The sequence below is a fragment of the Cyclopterus lumpus genome, chromosome 23 (assembly GCF_009769545.1).
Source record: "Cyclopterus lumpus isolate fCycLum1 chromosome 23, fCycLum1.pri, whole genome shotgun sequence".
Lineage (NCBI taxonomy): Eukaryota > Metazoa > Chordata > Actinopteri > Perciformes > Cyclopteridae > Cyclopterus > Cyclopterus lumpus.
In genome coordinates, this window is record NC_046988.1 from 16,549,333 (window position 1) to 16,571,936 (window position 22,604).

Sequence of the window (22,604 nt, forward strand, 5' to 3'; positions counted from 1 at the left end):
CAATAAATGAAACAGGAAGTAGACGTCGGGGTTAGTAAACACTTTATTGGTTTATTTCATCAGCAACGACCAGAAGGCCTCAAACAGGAAGGAAACTCAGCTGTTTGAGGACAAAGTGGTGAATAATTGGCTAGTGTTTGTTTTACGGGTTAGCCTAGCTTAGCACGAAATAGCCCCAGTCGTTTGTGGGCAAATCAAACTAGGATAGCACTTTATGCTAAGCTACGCTAACCCCATCTCTAAACTTCTCATCTGAACATTTACAGTGAAAACAAAGACTTGTTTGACCTAAAGGCCCAAATTAAAGGTCCTAGTGGAGTTCACCTGAAGACCAAAATAATGACACGTTCTTTATATTTAAATCAGCTGAAATTAGATTTGTGATATTCTACTTTTTTTATTTACATCCGCCGCTGAAAATAGTACAAATGCAGCGTTTATGTTTCTGGATAAACATTTAAAGTTTGGTGTTATTTTACATGTCCAATTGTCACGAATACAAAACAAATCCACTTTGTTTTTATGGAAACTCATTAACGCTGAGAAGATTCAAATTAAAATCTCAAAACAAATGACATTCTAAGAAAGATTATGAATAAATACTCATTAAGTCCCAATAATGAGATACCGAGTAAAATATGAAAACTAAAAATCACGATAAATAAAAATACGTCAAGTGTTGGATAATTTGTGTAAATTTAACACTTTAGTCTCAACGGCCATTTTAAGATTTACACGTCAAATAATTAAGTCAGAAGAAAAATTATTCTATAAAACTAAATCAAACTTAAGAACTTTATTATCTCAATCTTTACTTAATGAGTATTTATAATATTTTCTGGCAGCAGTGATCTTCCATTTGGGAATGAAGATTTAAAAAAAGTAAATCTAGGAACCGTATTTACACTTTAACATCTTATTTACATCTGAAATAAAAAATATACGAGTCACGTCTTTGAACGCACCATAAGGGCTGAAAGATGAGCATCTTCATCAGGTCTTTGAACGCACCATAAAGGCTGAAAGTTGAGCGTCTTCATCAGGTCTTTGAATGCACCATAAGGGCTGGGCTGTCAGGTCTTTGAACGCACCATAAGGGCTGAAAGTTGAGCGTCTTCATCAGGTCTTTGAACGCACCATATGGGCTGAAAGGTCAGGTCTTTGAACGCACCATATGGGCTGAAAGGTCAGGTCTTTGAACGCACCATAAGGGCTGACAGTTGAGCGTCTTCATCAGGTCTTTGAATGCACCATAAGGGCTGGGCTGTCAGGTCTTTGAACGCACCATAAGGGCTGAAAGTTGAGCGTCTTCATCAGGTCTTTGAATGCACCATATGGGCTGAAAGGTCAGGTCTTTGAACGCACCATAAGGGCTGAAAGGTCAGGTCTTTGAACGCACCATAAGGGCTGAAAGGTCAGGTCTTTGAACGCACCATAAGGGCTGAAAGGTCAGGTCTTTGAACGCACCATAAGGGCTGAAAGGTTCATGAGGTAACGGACACAAAGACAATTAACTGCTTTTAAATGGAGAATTGTTTGTGAAATAATACGAGAGAAGCAGTTTCACGTCAAACTTTAAATCCTCCACACAAAAAAAAGAAATCAAAGCCACATCGAGTAAAATAAAACGGTTCAGCCCTCGTTTTCTGTCCATCTTCCAAAACAGTCTGTTGAGAAGTGTTTTACCAGAACCAAGCTTCGATGGGGTTCTCCGGTTCTCTCCAGACGTCCCGGCGCTCCTCGCCGACAGCTCGTCTTCGATCCGTCCGCCGAGCGCCGGACAGACTTCGTCACGCGTCCACTCGTTAAGTGCAAAAGCAGCTCCTATGCTACGGTCCCTGTTGAGTTGTTACCACCACTTCCTGTGTACCACCACTTCCTGTGGATCTGCTACAGCTTGGCTCGCTGGAAGAACGCCTGCAGAAGATCAATCAGTCCGTTAAACGAGCCGGGAGCCAATCGGTGAGCTTGCCGATGGGGATGAAAACGTACCTTCATGTAGCTCTTCAGGACTTTGATGTCCGGCTGCTGGACCACCTGGCAAAGCTCCTGCAGATCAAACACGTCAACAAATATCATCTTTTGATTCAGTCAGTTACAAGTTTATGTTTTCTTTTCATTTTTTATCTGTATTTTCTACAATAAACCCGAATGTTTATTTAATTAATATATATATATATATATTACTCCTCCTATGAATCGCCACCTTAACGTGGTGGAGGAGTTTGAGTGGCTCAGTGATCCTGGGAGCTATGTTGTCCGGGGCGTCAGCCCCTGGTAGGGTCTCCCAAGGCAAACAGGTCTCGGGGGAGAGCCCAGACTAAGAGCGGTTCAATAAACCCTGATGAATAGCAGCCCACGGATTGTAGCCACCTTGCCCGGACAAGGGAAACCGGGGCACCCTCCCAGAGCCAGACCCAGGAGGGGAGCTCGTCGGCGAGCGTCTGGTGGCCGGGCTTTCGCCCATGGGGCCCGGTCGGGCTCAGCCCGAAAGAACAACATGGAGCAGCTGTCACCCTGTGGACCCACCACCCGCAGGGAGAATTATCGGGGTCGGGTGCTATGTAGACCGGGCGGCGGGCCAGGCGGGAGACCTGGGCGGGCCGATCGCCGGCAGCATAGACTAGCTCTAGGGACGTGGAACGTCACCTCACTAGCGGGGAAAGAGCCGGAGCTGGTGCAGGAGGTGGAGCGGTACCAGCTAGATATAGTTGGGCTCACCTCCACGCACAGCATGGGCTCTGGAACCAAGCTCCTGGAGAAGGGTTGGACTTTGTCCTTTTCTGGAGTTGCCCAGGGTGAGAGGCGCCGGGCGGGAGTGGGGATACTCACGAGCCCCCGGCTGAGCGCCGCTGTGTTGGAGTTTTCCCCGGGGAACGAAAGGGTCGCCTCCCTGCGCCTACGGGTTGCGGGGAGTAAGGCTCTGACTGTTGTTTGTGCTTATGCACCGAACAGCATTTCGGAGTATCCGGCCTTCTTGGAGTCGGTAGGAGGGGTCCTGGAAAGGGCGCCGCCTGCCGACTCCATAGTTCTCCTGGGAGACTTCAACGCTCACGTGGGCAATGACAGAGAAACCTGGCGGGGCGTGATTGGGAGGAACGGCTTGCCCGATCTGAACCCGAATGGTGTTTTGTTGTTGGACTTCTGTGCTAGCCACAGTTTGTCCATAACGAACACCATGTTCGAACATAAGGTGGCTCATAAGTGTACCTGGTACCAGAACACCTTAGGCCGGAGATCAATGATCGACTTTGTAATCGTATCATCTGATCTGCGGCCGTATGTCTTGGACACTCGGGTGAAGAGAGGAGCAGAGCTGTCAACTGATCACCACCTGGTGGTGAGTTGGATCAGATGGCGGGGGACTCGGCTAGAGAGACCTGGCAAGCCCAAACGTGTAGTGAGGGTGAACTGGGAACGTCTGGCAGAGGATCCTGTCCGGGAGGTCTTCAACTCCCACCTCCGGAAGAACTTCTCACAAATCCCGAGGGAGGCTGGGGACATGGAATCCGAGTGGACCTTGTTCAAAGCCTCTATTGTGGACGCGGCTGCTCGGGGCTGTGGCCGGAAGGTCATCGGTGCCTGTGGTGGCGGCAACCCTAGAACCCGGTGGTGGACACCGGGGGTGAGGGTAGCCGTCAAACTGAAGAAGGAGGCCTTTCGGGCCTGGCTGGCCCAGGGGTCTCCTGAAGCAGCTGACGGGTACCGGCGGGCCAAAAGGGCTGCAGCGACGATGGTCGCGGAGGCTAAAACTCGGGCATGGGAGGAGTTCGGGGAGGCCATGGAGAAGGACTTTCGGTTGGCCTCAAGGAAGTTCTGGCAAACCATCCGACGGCTCAGGAAGGGAAAGCAGGGTCTACCCCAGGCTGTTCTCAGCAGGGGGGGGGAACTGCTGACCCGGACTGGGGACATCGTCGGGCGGTGGAAAGAGCACTTTGAGGAACTCCTAAACCCGGCCAACATGTCCCCCGGAGAGGGGGCAGCGCCGGAAGACTTTGGGGTGGATTCACCCATATCCCTGGCAGAGGTCGCTAAGGTAGTCAAAAAGCTCCTTGGTGGCAAGGCGCCAGGGGTGGATGAGATCCGCCCTGAGATGCTGAAAGCGCTGGACATTGTTGGGCTGTCTTGGTTGACACGCCTTTTCAGTGTCGCATGGGGGTCGGGAACAGTGCCCATGGACTGGCAGACCGGGGTGGTGGTTCCCATCTTCAAGAAGGGGGACCGGAGAGTGTGCTCGAACTATCGTGGTATCACACTGCTCAGCCTCCCGGGAAAAGCTTATGCCAGGGTGCTGGAGAGGAGGCTCCGACCGCTTGTCGAACCTCAGATTCAGGACGAACAGTGCGGATTCCGTCCCGGTCGTGGAACAGTGGACCAGCTCTTTACCCTCGCAAGATTACTGGAGGGGTCCTGGGAGTTTGCCCAACCAGTTTACATGTGCTTTGTAGACCTGGAGAAGGCTTTCGACCGGGTCCCTCGGGGGTTTTTGTGGGGGGTGCTGCGGGAGTATGGGGTGCCGGACCCGTTGGCACGGGCCATCCGGTCTCTGTACGCCTGCAGTAGGAGCTGTGTTCGTCTCCTCGGTAGTAAGTCAGACACGTTCCCGGTGGGTGTTGGCCTCCGCCAGGGCTGCCCTTTATCACCGGTCCTGTTCGTGACCTTCATGGACAGGATATCTAGGCGCAGCCAGGGGGCGGAGAGGATCCGGTTCGGGAGTCTCGGGATCGCCTCTCTGCTGTTTGCGGATGATGTGGTCCTGTTTGCCTCCTCGGACCGTGACCTCCAGCATTCACTGGGGCGTTTTGCAGCCGAGTGCGAAGCGGCAGGGATGAGAGTTAGCACCTCCAAATCTGAGGCCATGGTGCTCTGCCGGAAACCGGCGGATTGCTCCCTCCAGGTGGGGGCAAACTGCCTACCCCAAGCGAAGGAGTTCAAGTATCTCGGGGTCTTGTTCACGAGTGAGGGTAAGGTGGAGCGGGAGATCGACAGGCGGATCGGTGCGGCTGCAGCAGTAAAACAGGCGCTGTACCGGTCCGTCTTGGTGAAGAGGGAGCTGAGCCGGAAGGCAAAGCTCTCCATTTACTGGTCGGTCTACGTTCCAACCCTCACCTATGGTCACGAACTCTGGGTCGTGACCGAAAGAACGAGATCTCGGATACAAGCGGCCGAAATGAGCTTCCTCCGTAGGGTGGCCGGGCTCAGCCTTAGAGATAGGGTAAGGAGCTCGGACATCAGGGGGGAGCTTGGAGTCGAGTCGCTGCTCCTTCGTGTCGAAAGGAGTCAGCTGAGGTGGTTCGGGCATCTAGTTAGGATGCCTCCTGGACGCCTCCCATTAGAGGTTTTCCGGGCACGTCCAACTGGTAGGAGGCCCCGGGGAAGACCGAGGACACGCTGGAGGGATTATATCTCCCGGCTGGCCTTGGAACGCCTCGGGATCCCCCAGAATGAGCTGGAAAGTGCTGCGGGTGAGAGGGAAGCCTGGGTCGGCCTGCTGAACCTGCTGCCACCGCGACCCGACCCCGGATAAGCGGGTGATAATGGATGGATGGATGGATATATATATATATATATATATATACACTTATCGGAGCAGAGACTCACCTGAGAAATCTCTGGCGACACCTGCAGCGAAGGTAAATATTCCTGCTGCAGGAAGTGGATGAACTCCGGCCCCTGAAGAGAAACCAGAGAAGAAGAAACGCCTTCAGACTCATGAGAGTTCATGAGGAACATCTCAACGTGTCCTCTAGTCGTCAACAGCTGTTACCCGTTTGAGATGAATCATCTTCAGCGTGAGAGCAACTTCTGACAGCGTCTGAAACACAAAGAGGCTGCTGAGGGCTGAACACACACACACACACACACTAACACTAACACACACCAACACACACACTAACACACACCAACACACACACCAACACACACACTAACACACACCAACACTAACTAACTAACACACACACCAACACACACACTAACATACACCAACACACACACTAACTAACTAACTAACTCTCACACTAACTAACACACACTAACTAACACACACCAACACACTAACACACACCAACACACTAACTAACACACACACTAACTAACTCTAACACTAACACCAACTAACTAACTAACATACACTAACTAACACTAACCAATATATACTAACACTAACTAACATACACTAACTAACTAACAATAACATACACATGGCTGCAGGGACCAACATACACTAACTAACATACACTAACACTAACATACACTAACACACACTAACATATTGTACACTAACTAACTCACTAACTAGCTAACATACACTAACTAGCAGACTAACTAACATACACTAACTAACATACACTAACTAGCTAACATACACTAACTAGCAGACTAACTAACATACACTAACTAACATACACTAACTAACATACACTAACTAGCACACTAACTAACATACACTAACTAACATACACTAACTAACTAACATACACTAACTAGCACACTAACTAACATACACTAACTAACATACACTAACTAACATACACTAACTAGCACACTAACTAACATACACTAACTAACATACACTAACTAGCACACTAACTAACATACACTAACTAACATACACTAACTAGCACACTAACTAACATACACTAACTAGCACACTAACTAACATACACTAACTAACTAGCACACTAACTAACATACACGAACTAACTAACATACACTAACTAGCACACTAACTAACTAGACGTGGCTGTAGGGGCTCACCAGCACCGTCTGAGCGTCCGAGAGGTCAAAGGTCGGTTTGAGAGGCGCCAGGAAACACGCAGGAACGATGTGCTTGTAGATAAAGTCAGGGAATCCCACCATGCCGTCTTTCCCTCCTGCAGGTTTCATCAGAGGACAACAAGAGGACAACATGAGGACAACAAGAGGACAACAAGAGGACACCAAGAGGACAACATGAGGACAACAAGAGGACAACAAGAGGACACCTAGAGGACACCAAGAGGACAACTAGAGGACAACTAGAGGACAGCAAGAGGACAACTAGAGGACAACATGAGGACAACAAGAGGACACCTAGAGGACAACATGAGGACAACAAGAGGACATCAAGAGGACAACTAGAGGACAACTAGAGGACAGCAAGAGGACAACTAGAGGACATCAAGAGGACAACTAGAGGACAACAAGAGGACATCAAGAGGACAACAAGAGGACATCAAGAGGACAACAAGAGGACATCAAGAGGACAACTAGAGGACAACAAGAGGACATCAAGAGGACAACTAGAGGACATCAAGAGGACAACAAGAGGACAACAAGAGCACATCAAGAGCACATCAAGAGGACAGCAAGAGGACACCAAGAGGACAACTAGAGGACAACAAGAGGACAACTAGAGGACAACAAGAGGACATCTCTACCTGTCAGGCTAGACTACTGGACCACTTGGATCCTGGCTAAGTACCTTCTGTAAATAAGTTTATCTGCTATAGTAATACTGGAGCTACTAGAGTGCTGGTCTGTACTGTCTGATCCTCAATTCAGCTTTGGCAGGAAGTAGAGATCCCTGTCAACCTTGATCTCCACTGATTAAAGGAAAGATCAGCTGTTGTTCTGAGCCCACTTGGTCCCGATTGCTGGCCATTGCACTAATGAACGTCTGGGGGCGTGGCCGACACTGCTGTAGCTCATTATCGGCAACTCGGGTGCGTAACCAGGTAGGGTCTTTAAGACTCGGAGGATAAAGACAGGAGTCTTTGGTTGGAGTCAAGGCTCGGAGGATAAAGACACAGGAGTCTTTGGTTGGAGTCAAGACTCGGAGGCTAAAGACCCAGGAGTCTTAAGTTGGAGTCAAGACTCTGAGGATAAAGACATAGGAGTCTTTGGTTGGAGTCAAGGCTCGGAGGATAAAGACATGAGTCTTTGGTTGGAGTCAAGGCTCGGAGGATAAAGACCTAGGAGTCTTTTCATGGAGTCAAGGCTCGGAGGATAAAGACATAGGAGTCTTAAGTTGGAGTCAAGACTCGGAGGATAAAGACATAGGAGTCTTTGGTTGGAGTCAAGGCTCGGAGGATAAAGACATAGGAGTCTTAAGTTGGAGTCAAGACTCTGAGGATAAAGACATAGGAGTCTTTGGTTGGAGTCAAGGCTCGGAGGATAAAGACCCAGGAGTCTTTTCATGGAGTCAAGGCTCGGAGGATAAAGGCTGGCTCTCACTGAGACTTGGATCACACCAGACAACACATCTACCCCTGCTGCTCTCTCCTCTGCCTTCTCTTTCAGCCACACATCCAGATCCACTGGTCGGGTTGGTACAGGTTTACCAAGTCTCCTCCTATCTCCACAGTAACAACCTTCTTAACCCTCACCAGTCTGGATTCAAGGCCGGCCACAGAGACTGCCCTCCTTGCTGTCTCTGAGCAGCTTCACACTGATAGAGCAGCCTCTCTCTCTGTCCTTATTCTTCTAGACCTTTCCGCTGGCTTTTACCTTTCTGCGCTCTCCCTCTTCTCATCCTACCTCAAAGGCCACATTTACCGAGTAACTTTGAGAGGACCTGTGTCTGACCCTTGCCCTCTACTGGGGTCCCTCAGGGTTCAGTCCTTGGTCCTCTTCTCTTCTCTCTGTACACCAACTCTCTCGGCTCTGTCATTCTCTCTCATGGCTTCACCTACCACAGCTATGCTGACGACACCCAACTGATTCTCTCGTTTCCCCAATCTGAAACACAGGTAGCAGCACGAATCTCTGCCTGTCTGACTGACATCTCTCAGTGGATGTCTGACTGACATCTCTCAGTGGATGTCTGATTGACATCTCTCAGTGGATGTCCGCTCACCACCTGAAAATTAACCCAGACAAAACTGAACTTCTCCTCCTTCCAGGAAAAGTCTCTCCCACCCACGACCTGACTATTAACTTCAACAACTCAGTGCTGGCTCTGACTCCGACTGCCAGGAACCTCGGTGTGACACTTGACAGTCAACTCTCAGTCAACTCACACCCAGGACATGGTCTAACCTCACATCCAGGTCATGGTCTAACCTCACATCCAGGTCATGGTCTAACCTCACATCCAGGTCATGGTCTAACCTCACATCCAGGTCATGGTCTAACCTCACATCCAGGACATGGTCTAACCTCACACCCAGGTCATGGTCTAACCTCACATCCAGGACATGGTCTAACCTCACATCCAGGACATGGTCTAACCTCACACCCAGGACATGGTCTAACCTCACACCCAGGACATGGTCTAACCTCACACCCAGGACATGGTCTAACCTCACATCCAGGTCATGGTCTAACCTCACATCCAGGACATGGTCTAACCTCACATCCAGGTCATGGTCTAACCTCACATCCAGGACATGGTCTAACCTCACATCCAGGACATGGTCTAACCTCACACCAGGACATGGTCTAACCTCACACCAGGACATGGTCTAACCTCACACCCAGGACATGGTCTAACCTCACATCCAGGACATGGTCTAACCTCATATCCAGGACATGGTCTAACCTCACACCCAGGACATGGTCTAACCTCACACCCAGGACATGGTCTAACCTCACACCCAGGACATGGTCTAACCTCACACCCAGGACATGGTCTAACCTCATACGAGCTCCCCATTGACATCTCTACATCTTCTGCCGGAAACTAAAAACACATCGTTTCCGACTATACATTGAATAAAAACAAATGACATGTAACTTAATGTAATGACAACAAGAGGACAGAGTGAGGACAACAAGAGGCTGCTCTCACCCCACAACTCCACCAGCTTGGAGAGGACGAGGAAGCAGGTCTTCTGGGCGATGGGGTCGGGGAAGTCCACGGCTCCCTGGATGATGGTGAACACCACACGCTCGATGTTTTCTGCTCCTGAAAAACAACAAACAACAACATAACAGTTACGTGACCAAATAACTTAAACGGTGTTTCGGAAGGAAAAGTCTACAAGGAGTTACATTTAGTGTGTCTGCAGGAATTTGAGCAGCAGCTGATTGACAGGCGGATCTGCCAATATGATCAAAACAGTTGAACACCTCTTCTCTTCAGCTGTTAGCCTAGCTTAGCATAATGACTGGAAGTAGAGGGGAACTGCTAGCCAGGCTCTGAACACATTTAATCCGTTCTTTCTTCGTTGCGTGAACACATTTTGTTGTTGTTTTGTTTTATTTTTTATGTCTAAACAAACACTCACCCTGGTTGGCCATCACCTCGTTCATCCCACTTCCTGCGACGGTCTGGATGAAGGTGAAGTAGCTCCTCCTCAGCATCTGCTTCTCCAGAGCCGCCGCCTGGTCGTTGTCCTCCGCCGGCCGGGCCAGCACCCCGAAGATGGCGAGCACCAGCGGCATGAAGACCTGCTGCAGGAAGGGCGACACCTGCTGCTGCAGAGAGAGAAGACAGCACGTCACCACCGGGGCCTTTTCACCACGCCATGACGTCACCACCGGGGCCTTTTCACCACGCCATGACGTCACCACCGGGGCCTTTTCACCACGCCATGACGTCACCACCGGGGCCTTTTCACCACGCCATGACGTCACCACCGGGCCTTTTCACCACGCCATGACGTCACCACCGGGGCCTTTTCACCACGCCATGACGTCACCACCGGGGCCTTTTCACCACGCCATGACGTCACCACCGGGGCCTTTTCACCACGCCATGACGTCACCACCGGGCCTTTTCACCACGCCATGACGCCACCACCGGGGCCTTTTCACCACGCCATGACGCCACCACCGGGCCTTTTCACCACGCCATGACGCCATGACGCCATGACGCCACCACCGGGGCCTTTTCACCACGCCATGACGCCATGACGCCATGACGTCACCACCGGGGCCTTTTCACCACGCCATGACGCCATGACGCCATGACGCCACCACCGGGGCCTTTCACCGCGTGATGGCGCCACGACGCCATCTTCTGCGTACCTTGAACTTGGCGGCGATCTGGCTGATGAGCGGGATGAACTCCTGCAGGTCTTTGGCCTCGCAGTCCTTCAGCATGTGCTCGGAGGCGGCGGGTATGAAGGGCAGCACCTCCTCCTCCATGCAGATGATCATCCGGTGCAGGAAGGAGCGCACCGAGCTGCGCAGCGTCCCCCGCTGGACGGGGCAGCTCAGCGCCGGCAGAAAGGTCTGCAGGCAGTCTCTGTAGACCTCCGTGCAGCCGCACTGCTTCACAGTCTGCTTGTTGCTGAACGCCTTGCTGGTCCGGCTGCAGGAGGAGACCATTAGCAGATTAACACCAGAGGAACGCCAGAGGAACACCAGAGGAACGTCAGGGGAACGCCAGAGGAACGCCAGGGGAACGCCAGAGGAACGTCAGTGGAACGCCAGGGGAACACCAGAGAAACGCCAGGGAAAACCAGAGGAACGTCAGGGGAACGCCAGGGAAAACCAGAGGAACGTCAGGGAAAACCAGAGGAACGTCAGGGGAACGCCAGGGAAAACCAGAGGAACGTCAGGGAAAACCAGAGGAACGTCAGTGGAACGCCAGGGGAACACCAGAGAAACGCCAGGGAAAACCAGAGGAACGTCAGGGGAACGCCAGGGAAAACCAGAGGAACGTCAGGGAAAACCAGAGGAACGTCAGGGGAACGCCAGAGGAACACCAGAGGAACGTCAGGGGAACGCCAGAGGAACACCAGAGGAACGCCAGGGAAAACCAGAGGAACGTCAGGGGAACGCCAGGGAAAACCAGAGGAACGTCAGGGAAAACCAGAGGAATGTCAGGGGAACGCCAGAGGAACACCAGAGGAACACCAGAGGAACGCCAGGGAAAACCAGAGGAACGTCAGGGAAAACCAGAGGAACGTCAGGGGAACGCCAGGGAAAACCAGAGGAACGTCAGGGAAAACCAGAGGAATGTCAGGGGAACGCCAGAGGAACACCAGAGGAACGTCAGGGGAACGCCAGGGAAAACCAGAGGAACGTCAGGGAACACCAGAGCAACGTCAGGGGAACGCCAGAGGAACACCAGAGGAACGTCAGGGGAACGCCAGGGAAAACCAGAGGAACGTCAGGGGAACGCCAGGGAAAACCAGAGGAACGTCAGGGAACACCAGAGCAACGTCAGGGAACACCAGAGGAACGCCAGAGGAACGTCAGGGAAAACCAGAGGAACGTCAGGGAAAACCAGAGGAACGTCAGGGGAACGCCAGAGGAACACCAGAGGAACGTCAGGGAACACCAGAGGAACACCAGAGGAACGTCAGGGCAACGCCAGAGGAACACCAGAGGAACGTCAGGGGAACGCCAGGGAAAACCAGAGGAACGTCAGGGAACACCAGAGGAACGTCAGGGGAACGCCAGAGGAACACCAGGGGAACGCCAGGGAAAACCAGAGGAACGTCAGGAAACACCAGAGGAACGCCAGAGGAACGCCAGAGGAACACCAGAGGAACGTCAGGGAAAACCAGAGGAACGTCAGGGGAACGCCAGAGGAACACCAGAGGAACGTCAGGGGAACGCCAGAGGAACACCAGAGGAACACCAGAGGAACGCCAGGGAAAACCAGAGGAACGTCAGGGAACACCAGAGGAACACCAGAGGAACGCCAGAGAAACACCAGAGGAACGCCAGGGAAAACCAGAGGAACGTCAGGGAACACCAGAGGAACACCAGAGGAACGCCAGAGGAACACCAGAGGAACGTCAGGGGAACACCAGAGGAACGTCAGGGGAACGCCAGGGAAAACCAGAGGAACGTCAGGGAACACCAGAGGAACACCAGAGGAACGTCAGGGGAACGCCAGAGGAACGTCAGGGGAACGCCAGGGAAAACCAGAGGAACGTCAGGGAACACCAGAGGAACGTCAGGGGAACGCCAGAGGAACGCCAGAGGAACGTCAGGGGAACGCCAGGGAAAACCAGAGGAACGTCAGGAAACACCAGAGGAACGCCAGAGGAACGCGAGAGGAACGCCAGAGGAACACCAGAGGAACGTCAGGGAAAACCAGAGGAACGTCAGGGGAACGCCAGAGGAACACCAGAGGAACGTCAGGGGAACGCCAGAGGAACACCAGAGGAACACCAGAGGAACGCCAGAGGAACACCAGAGGAACACCAGAGGAACGTCAGGGAAAACCAGAGGAACGTCAGGGGAACGCCAGAGGAACACCAGAGGAACGTCAGGGGAACGCCAGAGGAACACCAGAGGAACGTCAGGGGAACGCCAAAGGAACGTCAGGGGAACGCCAAAGGAACGTCAGAAGAACGCCAGGGGAACGTCATGATGTCATAACAACATGGTCACATGTTCTACTGGTCACATGATCTACTCGATACTGGAGGAGGAAACCTCATTTGCTCTGTGATGGGGAACCCTAAACTGAAATGTGACTCTTCAGATCCACCTCCATGACCTCCTCACCTGGCGAACCCGACGGCGTGGCTCAGGCAGTCGGCGAGCGCGGCCTGCCTGTCGTCCTGCGTCTCCTGCGGCAGCTTGGCGAGCAGCAGGCGGAAGGCGTCGGTCAGCGGCAGCAGGAGGCTCCTCATCAGCGCCTGCTTCCTCTCCGCCGGACACTCCGCGTTCACGATCAGCACGCCGGCCGCCTCGAACATGAACAGCTGGTCGTCGCTGGTCAGCAGCGCCGTGAAGCCGGTGTCCTGCAGAGAAGGGGGCGGAGTCAGTGATGCAGAGGTCAGAGGTCACCTCCTCTGAGTGAAAGACGACGCGTTGGTACTCACGGGAGGAGCCAGTTCCAGCAGATCCTGGATCCTGGTCAGGATGTCCTCGATGAAGGCGGTCATGTGTTTACTGTAGAAAGTAGAAATACAGCAAGCACTTATGGCCTGTCAATCACCTTGTAGCCCCGCCCTAAAGCATCCCCTGCTTTATGGTCTGTTTGACTCTAAATGACCATCATTTACTAAATGAACATCATTCTGTATTGAAGAAGACTTGAAACTAGAGATTGAGACCAAAAACTAATGTTTACAATGTTTACTGAGGGAATCATAATAATAAATATAATTATAATAACAATAACAATATAGTTCTCAGTCTGGACTCACTGCAGCGTCTTGATGAATCTGGAGAAGAGGTAGGCGACTCTGCTGCGGACCTTTGGACTGTTGTGTCTCAGTCCTCGTTGGTCCAGAAACGCCATCTGACAGTGAACACAACACAGAGGACACGTTCTACATGTGTACTAATGTGTGTATTATTGTGTATTATTGTGTATTATTGTGTACATGCAGCCCCTCACCAGCACATTGGGGATGTGTTGAGGCTCTAATGTGTGTATTATTGTATATTATTGTGTATTATTGTGTATTATTGTGTATATGCAGCCCCTCACCAGCACGTTGGGGATGTGTTGAGGCTCTAATGTGTGTATTATTGTATATTATTGTGTATTATTGTGTATATGCAGCCCCTCACCAGCACGTTGGGGATGTGTTGAGGCTCTAATGTGTGTATTATTGTATATTATTGTGTATTATTGTGTATTATTGTGTATATGCAGCCCCTCACCAGCACGTTGGGGATGTGTTGAGGCTCTAATGTGTATATTATTGTGTATTATTGTGTGTTGAGGCTCTAATGTGTATATTATTGTGTATTATTGTGTACATGCAGCCCCTCACCAGCACGTTGGGGATGTGTTGAGGCTCTAATGTGTATATTATTGTGTATTATTGTGTGTTGAGGCTCTAATGTGTATATTATTGTGTATTATTGTGTACATGCAGCCCCTCACCAGCACGTTGGGGATGTGTTGAGGCTCCACCAGGAAGAACTTGTCGTATCTGACGACGGTTTCAAAGAACTCCAGAGAGACAGAACTGTGCTGGAAGCTGCTGACGCCGCAGGACACCAGCTGTGAGGAATCAAACACACGGTGTGAGCTACCGCTCCCGGGGCGTCGCCGCGGGTGGCCTCCTGACTCACCGTCCTCATCATGTCCTGCAGGGCGCTGGTCTTCGCCGTGTCTCCGGTGAAGTGAGCGCCGTGCGACGCCGGCAGAGCTTCACCGAGCATGTAGAGCAGCCGCACGGCCACCTCCACCTCCATGAACGCCGTGGTCTGCCAGGTCCTAAAGAGAGACATGTTAAAGCTTATTGTCGGACAGGAAACCCTTAAATAAAGATGATCTCACGGAAATGTGTTAGTCAAATTATAAGAGATTATTATAAAAGACTAAATGTTATGTAGTTCAGTGATCAGTTTTTTTTTAATATATATATATATATATATATATATCAATAAATAAATATTTAAGTTATATTAATAAAGCGTGCTCTCACTGCATGGTGTTGTTGAAGACTCGCCGTACGGCCTCCAGCAGCAGCTCAGGAGAAACCTGAGCCAGTCGGTCCAACAGCATCTTCAGCTGCTTCCTGTACTCCACAAACATGGCTTCATCTTCACCCTGAGGACAAACCAGATCCTCTGTTTCATGTAGAACTACAAACATGGCTTCATCTTCACCCTGAGGACAAACCAGATCCTCTGTTTCATGTAGAACTACAAACATGGCTTCATCTTCACCCTGAGGACAAACCAGATCCTCTGTTTCATGTAGAACTACAAACATGGCTTCATCTTCACCCTGAGGACAAACCAGATCCTCTGTTTCATGTAGAACTACAAACATGGCTTCATCTTCACCCTGAGGACAAACCAGATCCTCTGTTTCATGTAGAACTACAAATATGGCTTCATCCTCACCCTGAGGACATGTAGAACTACAAACATGGCTTCATCTTCACCCTGAGGACAAACCAGATCCTGTTTCATGTAGAACTACAACATGGCTTCATCTTCACCCTGAGGACATGTAGAACTACAACATGGCTTCATCTTCACCCTGAGGACAAACCAGATCATCTGTTTCATGTAGAACTACAAACATGGCTTCATCTTCACCCTGAGGACAAACCAGATCCTCTGTATCATGTAGAACTACAAACATGGCTTCATCTTCACCCTGAGGACAAACCAGATCCTGTTTCATGTAGAACTACAAACATGGCTTCATCTTCACCCTGAGGACAAACCAGATCCTCTGTTTCATGTAGAACTACAAATATGGCTTCATCCTCACCCTGAGGACATGTAGAACTACAAACATGGCTTCATCTTCACCCTGAAGACAAACCAGATCCTCTGTTTCGTGTAGAACTACAAACATGGCTCCATCTTCACCCTGAGGACAAACCAGATCCTCTGTATCATGTAGAACTACAAACATGGCTTCATCTTCACCCTGAGGACAAACCAGATCCTCTGTTTCATGTAGAACTACAAATATGGCTTCATCCTCACCCTGAGGACATGTAGAACTACAACATGGCTTCATCTTCACCCTGAGGACATGTAGAACTACAAACATGGCTCCATCTTCACCCTGAGGACAAACCAGATCCTCTGTTTCATGTAGAACTACAAACATGGCTTCATCTTCACCCTGAGGACAAACCAGATCCTCTGTTTCATGTAGAACTACAAACATGGCTCCATCTTCACCCTGAGGACAAACCAGATCCTCTGTTTCATGTAGAACTACAAACATGGCTTCATCTTCACCCTGAGGACAAACCAGATCCTCTGTTTCATGTAGAACTACAAACATGGCTCCATCTTCACCCTGAGGACAAACCAGATCCTCTGTTTCATGTAGAACTACAAATATGGCTTCATCCTCACCCTGAGGACATGTAGAACTACAACATGGCTTCATCTTCACCCTGAGGACAAACCAGATCCTGTTTCATGTAGAACTACAAACATGGCTTCATCTTCACCCTGAGGACAAACCAGATCCTCTGTTTCATGTAGAACTACAAACATGGCTTCATCTTCACCCTGAGGACAAACCAGATCCTGTTTCATGTAGAACTACAACATGGCTTCATCTTCACCCTGAGGACAAACCAGATCCTCTGTTTCATGTAGAACTACAAACATGGCTTCGTCTTCACCCTGAGGACATGTAGAACTACAAACATGGCTTCATCTTCACCCTGAGGAAATTTAGAACTACAAACTCACCTCGTTTTCAAAGTTGTACTCGTCGTCATACGTCAGTTTCTTCATGACAGCCAACATGATCGCCTGCAGGAGGAAACTCAGTGTATTGATTCCTGTAAACAAAGATGATTGACAGCCTTGTTTGTAAACAAACACTCACCTCGATGTTTGTCTTCTGCTGGTCGGTGAGTTGGGGAAGCTAAGAACAGAAAAGAAATTAGATATTTGAGATATATGGGTCCAGGCAATGACCCAGGACCCGGTCCAGGTACTGACCCAGGACCCGGTCCAGGACCCTCCTCACCTGCTTCAGGACGTGCAGGTACTCGTAGCAGAAGCCCACGATGTTGGCCGAGATGTCGTCGTCCTCGTGCACCAGCAGCTGCAGCAGCAGCGGCACCTTGGCCTCCACGGCCTGCAGCGTGTCCGCCGTGTCCTTCACGTTGCCGGTCTTGGCCAGCCGGGTCCAGCTGAGCACCAGACCCTGACCCATCCCGTTCACCAGCCGGGAGAACTTGGCCAGGAAGTCCACGTCCTCCTCCTGGCGGGACAGGAAGTGGGAAAGCGTTCAAGAAATGTAACGTTTGAGGTCCTTCTTCGGAGTTCGTCTTTCTGCAACATTCAGAGACTCCACGTGCAGCATTATGATTATGGGATCTTATTTCAACCCTAAATGTCTATTTATTAGAACCAGATAATAGAACGGGTAAAACACCGATTAGACAGTTTTCATACTTTCTGAAATATATCTAAAGAAATTAGATGAAAAGGAAAATGACATTTTTTAATAATCTTTCCACTGTGAATCTATTCTACTTGTCCATGTGGAACCGTGTTTGTGGGGCTGATGAAGCCTAGTGGTAATAAGTGGTAATGACCTGCTCCACGTGGAAGAAGCCGGCCGCCTGCAGCACTCGGCACAGAGACTCCACCAGCTTGGTTTTGTCCACGGGGTCCATCCCCTTGTTCACTATTTCAAACAGGCAGTCGCAGGCCTCCTCTCGGAGCTCCTCCACCGACATCTGGCTCAGCAGCAGGTTCACGAAGCTACACACACACACACACACACACACACACACACACACACAGTCAATGGAGAGCTCTGTGACGTCGTCGTCGTCGTCGTCCTCCTCCTCCTCCTCCTCCTCCTCCTCCTCCTCCTCCTCCTCCTCCTCCTCCTCCTCACCGGTCGTTGGCGATGAGGTTGAGGTCGATCCAGGACACGAAGGCCCCCACCACCTCCAGACACTGGCAGGTGAGCTCTGGGTGGGACTGCTGGTAGGTCTGCAGGATCTGGAACCAGGACTCCACCAGGTTGGGGATGCACTGCTCCCTCATGTGGTCTTTGATCAGCGTGTTCCTCCTCGTCTCCTGAAGGACAGAGCGGACGCCGTTAGGAGTCTCTCGGCGCAGAGGTCAAAAGGTCACGCGTTAGCAGAGGGGCCTCACGTCGGGCAGGTGGAGGATGTCTCGGTCCACCACCTCGGCGTCGATGGCCATGAGCGTCCTCAGGTAGATGTCCACGCCGTGAGGGTTCAGACCCACCAGCGACAGGATGTCGAAGAAGAACTTGGGCCACAGAGTCAGGTACTCCATGATGAAGGTGAGGGCGAACACCTGGGCCGCCTTGTTCCTGATGAAGGGCTTCTCCGGCTGGGCGTTCATCAGCTGGAGGGCAACATGTTCACAACCGTTACAGCGTCACATTCGTGGAACTCTCTTTAGACCAACTTTAACGTGAAGCACCTGAACCTGGAGCCACTTCATCAGAGTCTCTCTGATCAGCTGCTGCTGAGCTGACCTCAGACCAGCGTGTCTGCAACACAAACAGGAAACCAGGTGAGACCCAAACTAATGCACGTCTGTGCAGAGCAGACGAAGAACCGGAGCCTCCTCACCTGAACTTGATCTGATGCTCCAGAACCTGGAAGCAGAAGAACTTGACGTGGTCGTCGCTGTGAGGAAACCAGATGAGAAGAGTTAGAACATGAGGAGGTCTTCACCGCTGTGAGGAGGAGGAGGACTCACCTGTAGAGCCCGTTAGCGAGGGCGTCGGCACAAACCTCCCACGCGTCCTGAGACGCCTTCAGCTGCTCGAAGTAAGCCATGGCCTGCACGGTAGGACCACTTTATTATTACATTATTATTACCACGTTATGACCACATTATTAAAGAAGAACAACAAGAAGAACAAGGAGGAGAAGGAGAAGTCCTACCCTCTGCCTGTAGGGGGCGTCGGCGTTGGGGTTGAGCCCCAGCAGCGCCTGCTCGTCCATGACTGCACAGACAGACTGGCAGGCCATTGGTGGGTTAGCTCCTCTCTGTTGCCGGGCAGACCTCTAACATCTGGAGACGGGGAAGAGTCACCTGTACGTCTCACAATAATCTGATGGGATGCGGTTACCACGACAACGTCTCACAATAATCTGATGGGATGTGGTTACCACGACAACGTCTCACAATAATCTGATGGGATGTGGTTACCACGACAACGTCTCACAATAATCTGATGGGATGTGGTTACCACGACAACGTCTCACAATAATCTGATGGGATGCGGTTACCACGACAACGTCTCAATGTGTAGGGTTGCAAAGGGGCGGAAAGTTTCCACAGAAATTTTGAAAAAAAAACATATAACAGGGAACTTAAATGTAGTTGAGAACAAGACTAACAAGACTATGCACGCCGAGCTCAGCTGGACCCTGAATGCAGCACGTTGGGAACATTGTCTGACAGAAACATAAACATAAAACGTTCTGTTGTTTGTGAACGTCTTTGTCATCAGTGTTGTCTGAACGTTTCAGCCCTTTGTCTGGCAAGTGTGAGAGCGCCGAGTGACGTAGAGGCCAAGAGCGGTATTGCAGACAGATAGAGATTTAAATTATAGCTGCAACATATTGAAAAGAATTATTCAATATGTTTTTATTCAACGTTCATGTTTTTTTTGTTGGATGAAAGAATAAAGTTCTACTCACAAAATGTCAAAACATGACAAATTAAAAGTTGTATTATAAATGTTTGCCTGCTTATGACAAGGTACATACAGTTACTTTACCAACATGTTCAGTTTATTCCTGTTAATTCCCGTGGAAAGTTCCCAACTTTGAATATTCCCGGAATTTTGCAACCCTGGTGACGTGTTTGATTTCTCACTGAACTACTGATACTCACAGCTGTTATAAACAGATGTTCCATCACACTTTAAACATCACTACTCTACGTTTTGTTTAACATCATACACATAATGCAAGGAAACATGTTACTGATCGATTAATACTTTGAATTGATAATACTTGTTGTTAGACCTGTTCAGAGTGGTACCGTACACCGTGAAGGGAGTACCCATGATGCAACACAGGTAACACCTCCATCCTCCATGATGCAACACAGGTAACACCTTCATCCTCCATGATGCAACACAGGTAACACCTTCATCCTCCATGATGTCACACAGGTAACACCTCCATCCTCCATGATGCAACACAGGTAACACCTTCATCCTCCATGATGCAACACAGGTAACACCTCCATCCTCCATGATGCAACACAGGTAACACCTTCATCCTCCATGATGCAACACAGGTAACACCTTCATCCTCCATGATGCAACACAGGTAACACCTTCATCCTCCATGATGCCACACAGGTAACACCTTCATCCTCCATGATGCCACACAGGTAACACCTCCATCCTCCATGATGCAACACAGGTAACACTTCCATCCTCCATGATGCCACACAGGTAACACTTCCATCCTCCATGATGCAACACAGGTAACACCTTCATCCTCCATGATGCAACACAGGTAACACCTCCATCCTCCATGTCTCCTTTACATGGTCTACACCTCCATCCTCCATGTCTCCTTTACATGGTCTACACCTCCATCCTCCATGTCTCCTTTACATGGTCTACACCTCCATCCTCCATGTCTCCTTTACATGGTCTACACCTCCATCCTCCATGTCTCCTTTACATGGTCTACATCTCCATCCTCCATGTCTCCTTTACATGGTCTACACCTCCATCCTCCATGTCTCCTTTACATGGTCTACATCTCCATCCTCCATGTCTCCTTTACATGGTCTACACCTCCATCCTCCATGTCTCCTTTACATGGTCTACACCTCCATCCTCCATGTCTCCTTTACATGGTCTACACCTCCATCCTCCATGTCTCCTTTACAGTGTCTACATCTCCATCCTCCATGTCTCCTTTACATGGTCTACACCTCCATCCTCCATGTCTCCTTTACATGGTCTACACCTCCATCCTCCATGTCTCCTTTACATGGTCTACACCTCCATCCTCCATGTCTCCTTTACATGGTCTACACCTCCATCCTCCATGTCTCCTTTACATGGTCTACACCTCCATCCTCCATGTCTCCTTTACATGGTCTACACCTCCATGTCTCCTTTACATGGTCTACATCTCCATCCTCCATGTCTCCTTTACATGGTCTACACCTCCATCCTCCATGTCTCCTTTACAGTGTCTACATCTCCATCCTCCATGTCTCCTTTACATGGTCTACACCTCCATCCTCCATGTCTCCTTTACATGGTCTACACCTCCATCCTCCATGTCTCCTTTACATGGTCTACACCTCCATCCTCCATGTCTCCTTTACATGGTCTACACCTGGTGGGGGGGGGTCTTCTCCTCAAGAACATGCTAACAACTAGCTACACTAACAGAGGAAACAGCTAGGTTAGTAACTAACTCAAGCTAGCGTTAGCCGGCTAGCTCCTGAGCTAATCCTTTAACCGACAATAAGAACTACGTCATCCCCGGGAGTCTGTCTGACGTTCATTACTGTCCGTGTGTTTCGATGCGTGTTGTCACGCTGTGACGTTACCTCCGTCTCTCAGTGACACTTTGTCGCTGACGTCAACCGCCTTTTATCGAGATAAACAAGATCAAGATCGTTTCTTATTGCGATAAACGAGATGAATGAAAAACAAGTCCGCCTGGTGGAGAACTGACCTTAAACAGACGGCTCTCATCGGTGTGTTGTGTGTTTCTGCCGTCAGCTCATCAGAGAATCATCCAGAAATCAGTTGCACTTCGGTCGGTGCGGCGTGTCTGCTCCGTTAACATCCGGGTCACGGTGCGTGTCTGCTCCGTTAACATCCGGGTCACGGTGCGTGTCTGCTCCGTTAACATCCGGGTCACGGTGCGTGTCTGCTCCGTTGACATCCGGGACACACCGGAAAAGACGTACAAATATTATAACAATATTATACATATATATATATATTATCATTATTATTATTATGTTTAATACAAATAAATGTTTTTTATGTCGCAACCACATTTATATGTGATGTCATGACGACGAATGTTTGCTGTTTGTTCGCTAAAGGCCGAGAGGCTGAAGTTGGTTTCAGATTCGTCCCTCTGCAATATTAATAGAATACTTCTCTGAATAACTGCTGGTAACTTTAAAGCTGTGAAACCGCTGCTAAACATAATAAAAGTAATAACTACATTAATTAAGTATTAATATTTCATAAAACAGGAAGATGTTTGACTTTTTGTGGTGCGAGTTATTACAATTCTCAAAATCCATATATCTTGTTATTATTTTTA

At 49.8% G+C, this 22,604-nt stretch overlaps 1 protein-coding gene across 2 annotated transcripts; it reads right to left on the reverse strand.

Moving 5' to 3' along the window:
- Nucleotides 1-25: 25 nt before the first annotated feature.
- Nucleotides 26-22,141, reverse strand: xpot (exportin, tRNA (nuclear export receptor for tRNAs)). Of its 2 annotated transcripts, none has more exons than XM_034526192.1 (25): nt 21,999-22,141; nt 19,221-19,350; nt 19,033-19,115; nt 18,903-18,959; nt 18,751-18,820; nt 18,454-18,672; nt 18,191-18,375; nt 17,883-18,051; nt 17,309-17,545; nt 17,165-17,203; nt 17,026-17,088; nt 15,279-15,403; nt 14,923-15,067; nt 14,732-14,851; nt 14,043-14,137; nt 13,716-13,785; nt 13,396-13,634; nt 10,954-11,239; nt 10,212-10,398; nt 9,773-9,889; nt 6,760-6,875; nt 5,768-5,815; nt 5,602-5,673; nt 1,993-2,049; nt 26-1,917 (listed from the first exon to the last, which is right to left on the reverse strand). In XM_034526192.1, the coding sequence occupies exons 2-25, from the start codon at nt 19,305-19,307 to the stop codon at nt 1,891-1,893; spliced, it is 2,913 nt and encodes a 970-aa protein (XP_034382083.1). In that variant the 5' UTR covers nt 19,308-19,350; nt 21,999-22,141; the 3' UTR covers nt 26-1,890. The 2 variants fall into 2 exon arrangements, with proteins under 2 accessions (XP_034382083.1, XP_034382081.1); XM_034526190.1 differs by having other exon boundaries at nt 10,212-10,401.
- Nucleotides 22,142-22,604: the final 463 nt, after the last annotated feature.

Excerpts from the sequence above, each read along its gene's own strand:
- xpot (XM_034526190.1), bottom strand. The coding sequence starts at position 19,307 with ATGGCCTGCCAGTCTGTCTGTGCAGTCATGGACGAGCAGGCGCTGCTG. Across the intron at positions 18,673-18,750 it reads TGAAGTGGCTCCAGGTTCAG|CTGATGAACGCCCAGCCGGA; the intron begins GTGCTTCACGTT and ends GTTGCCCTCCAG. Across the intron at positions 14,138-14,731 it reads AACACATCCCCAACGTGCTG|ATGGCGTTTCTGGACCAACG; the intron begins GTGAGGGGCTGC and ends GTTCACTGTCAG.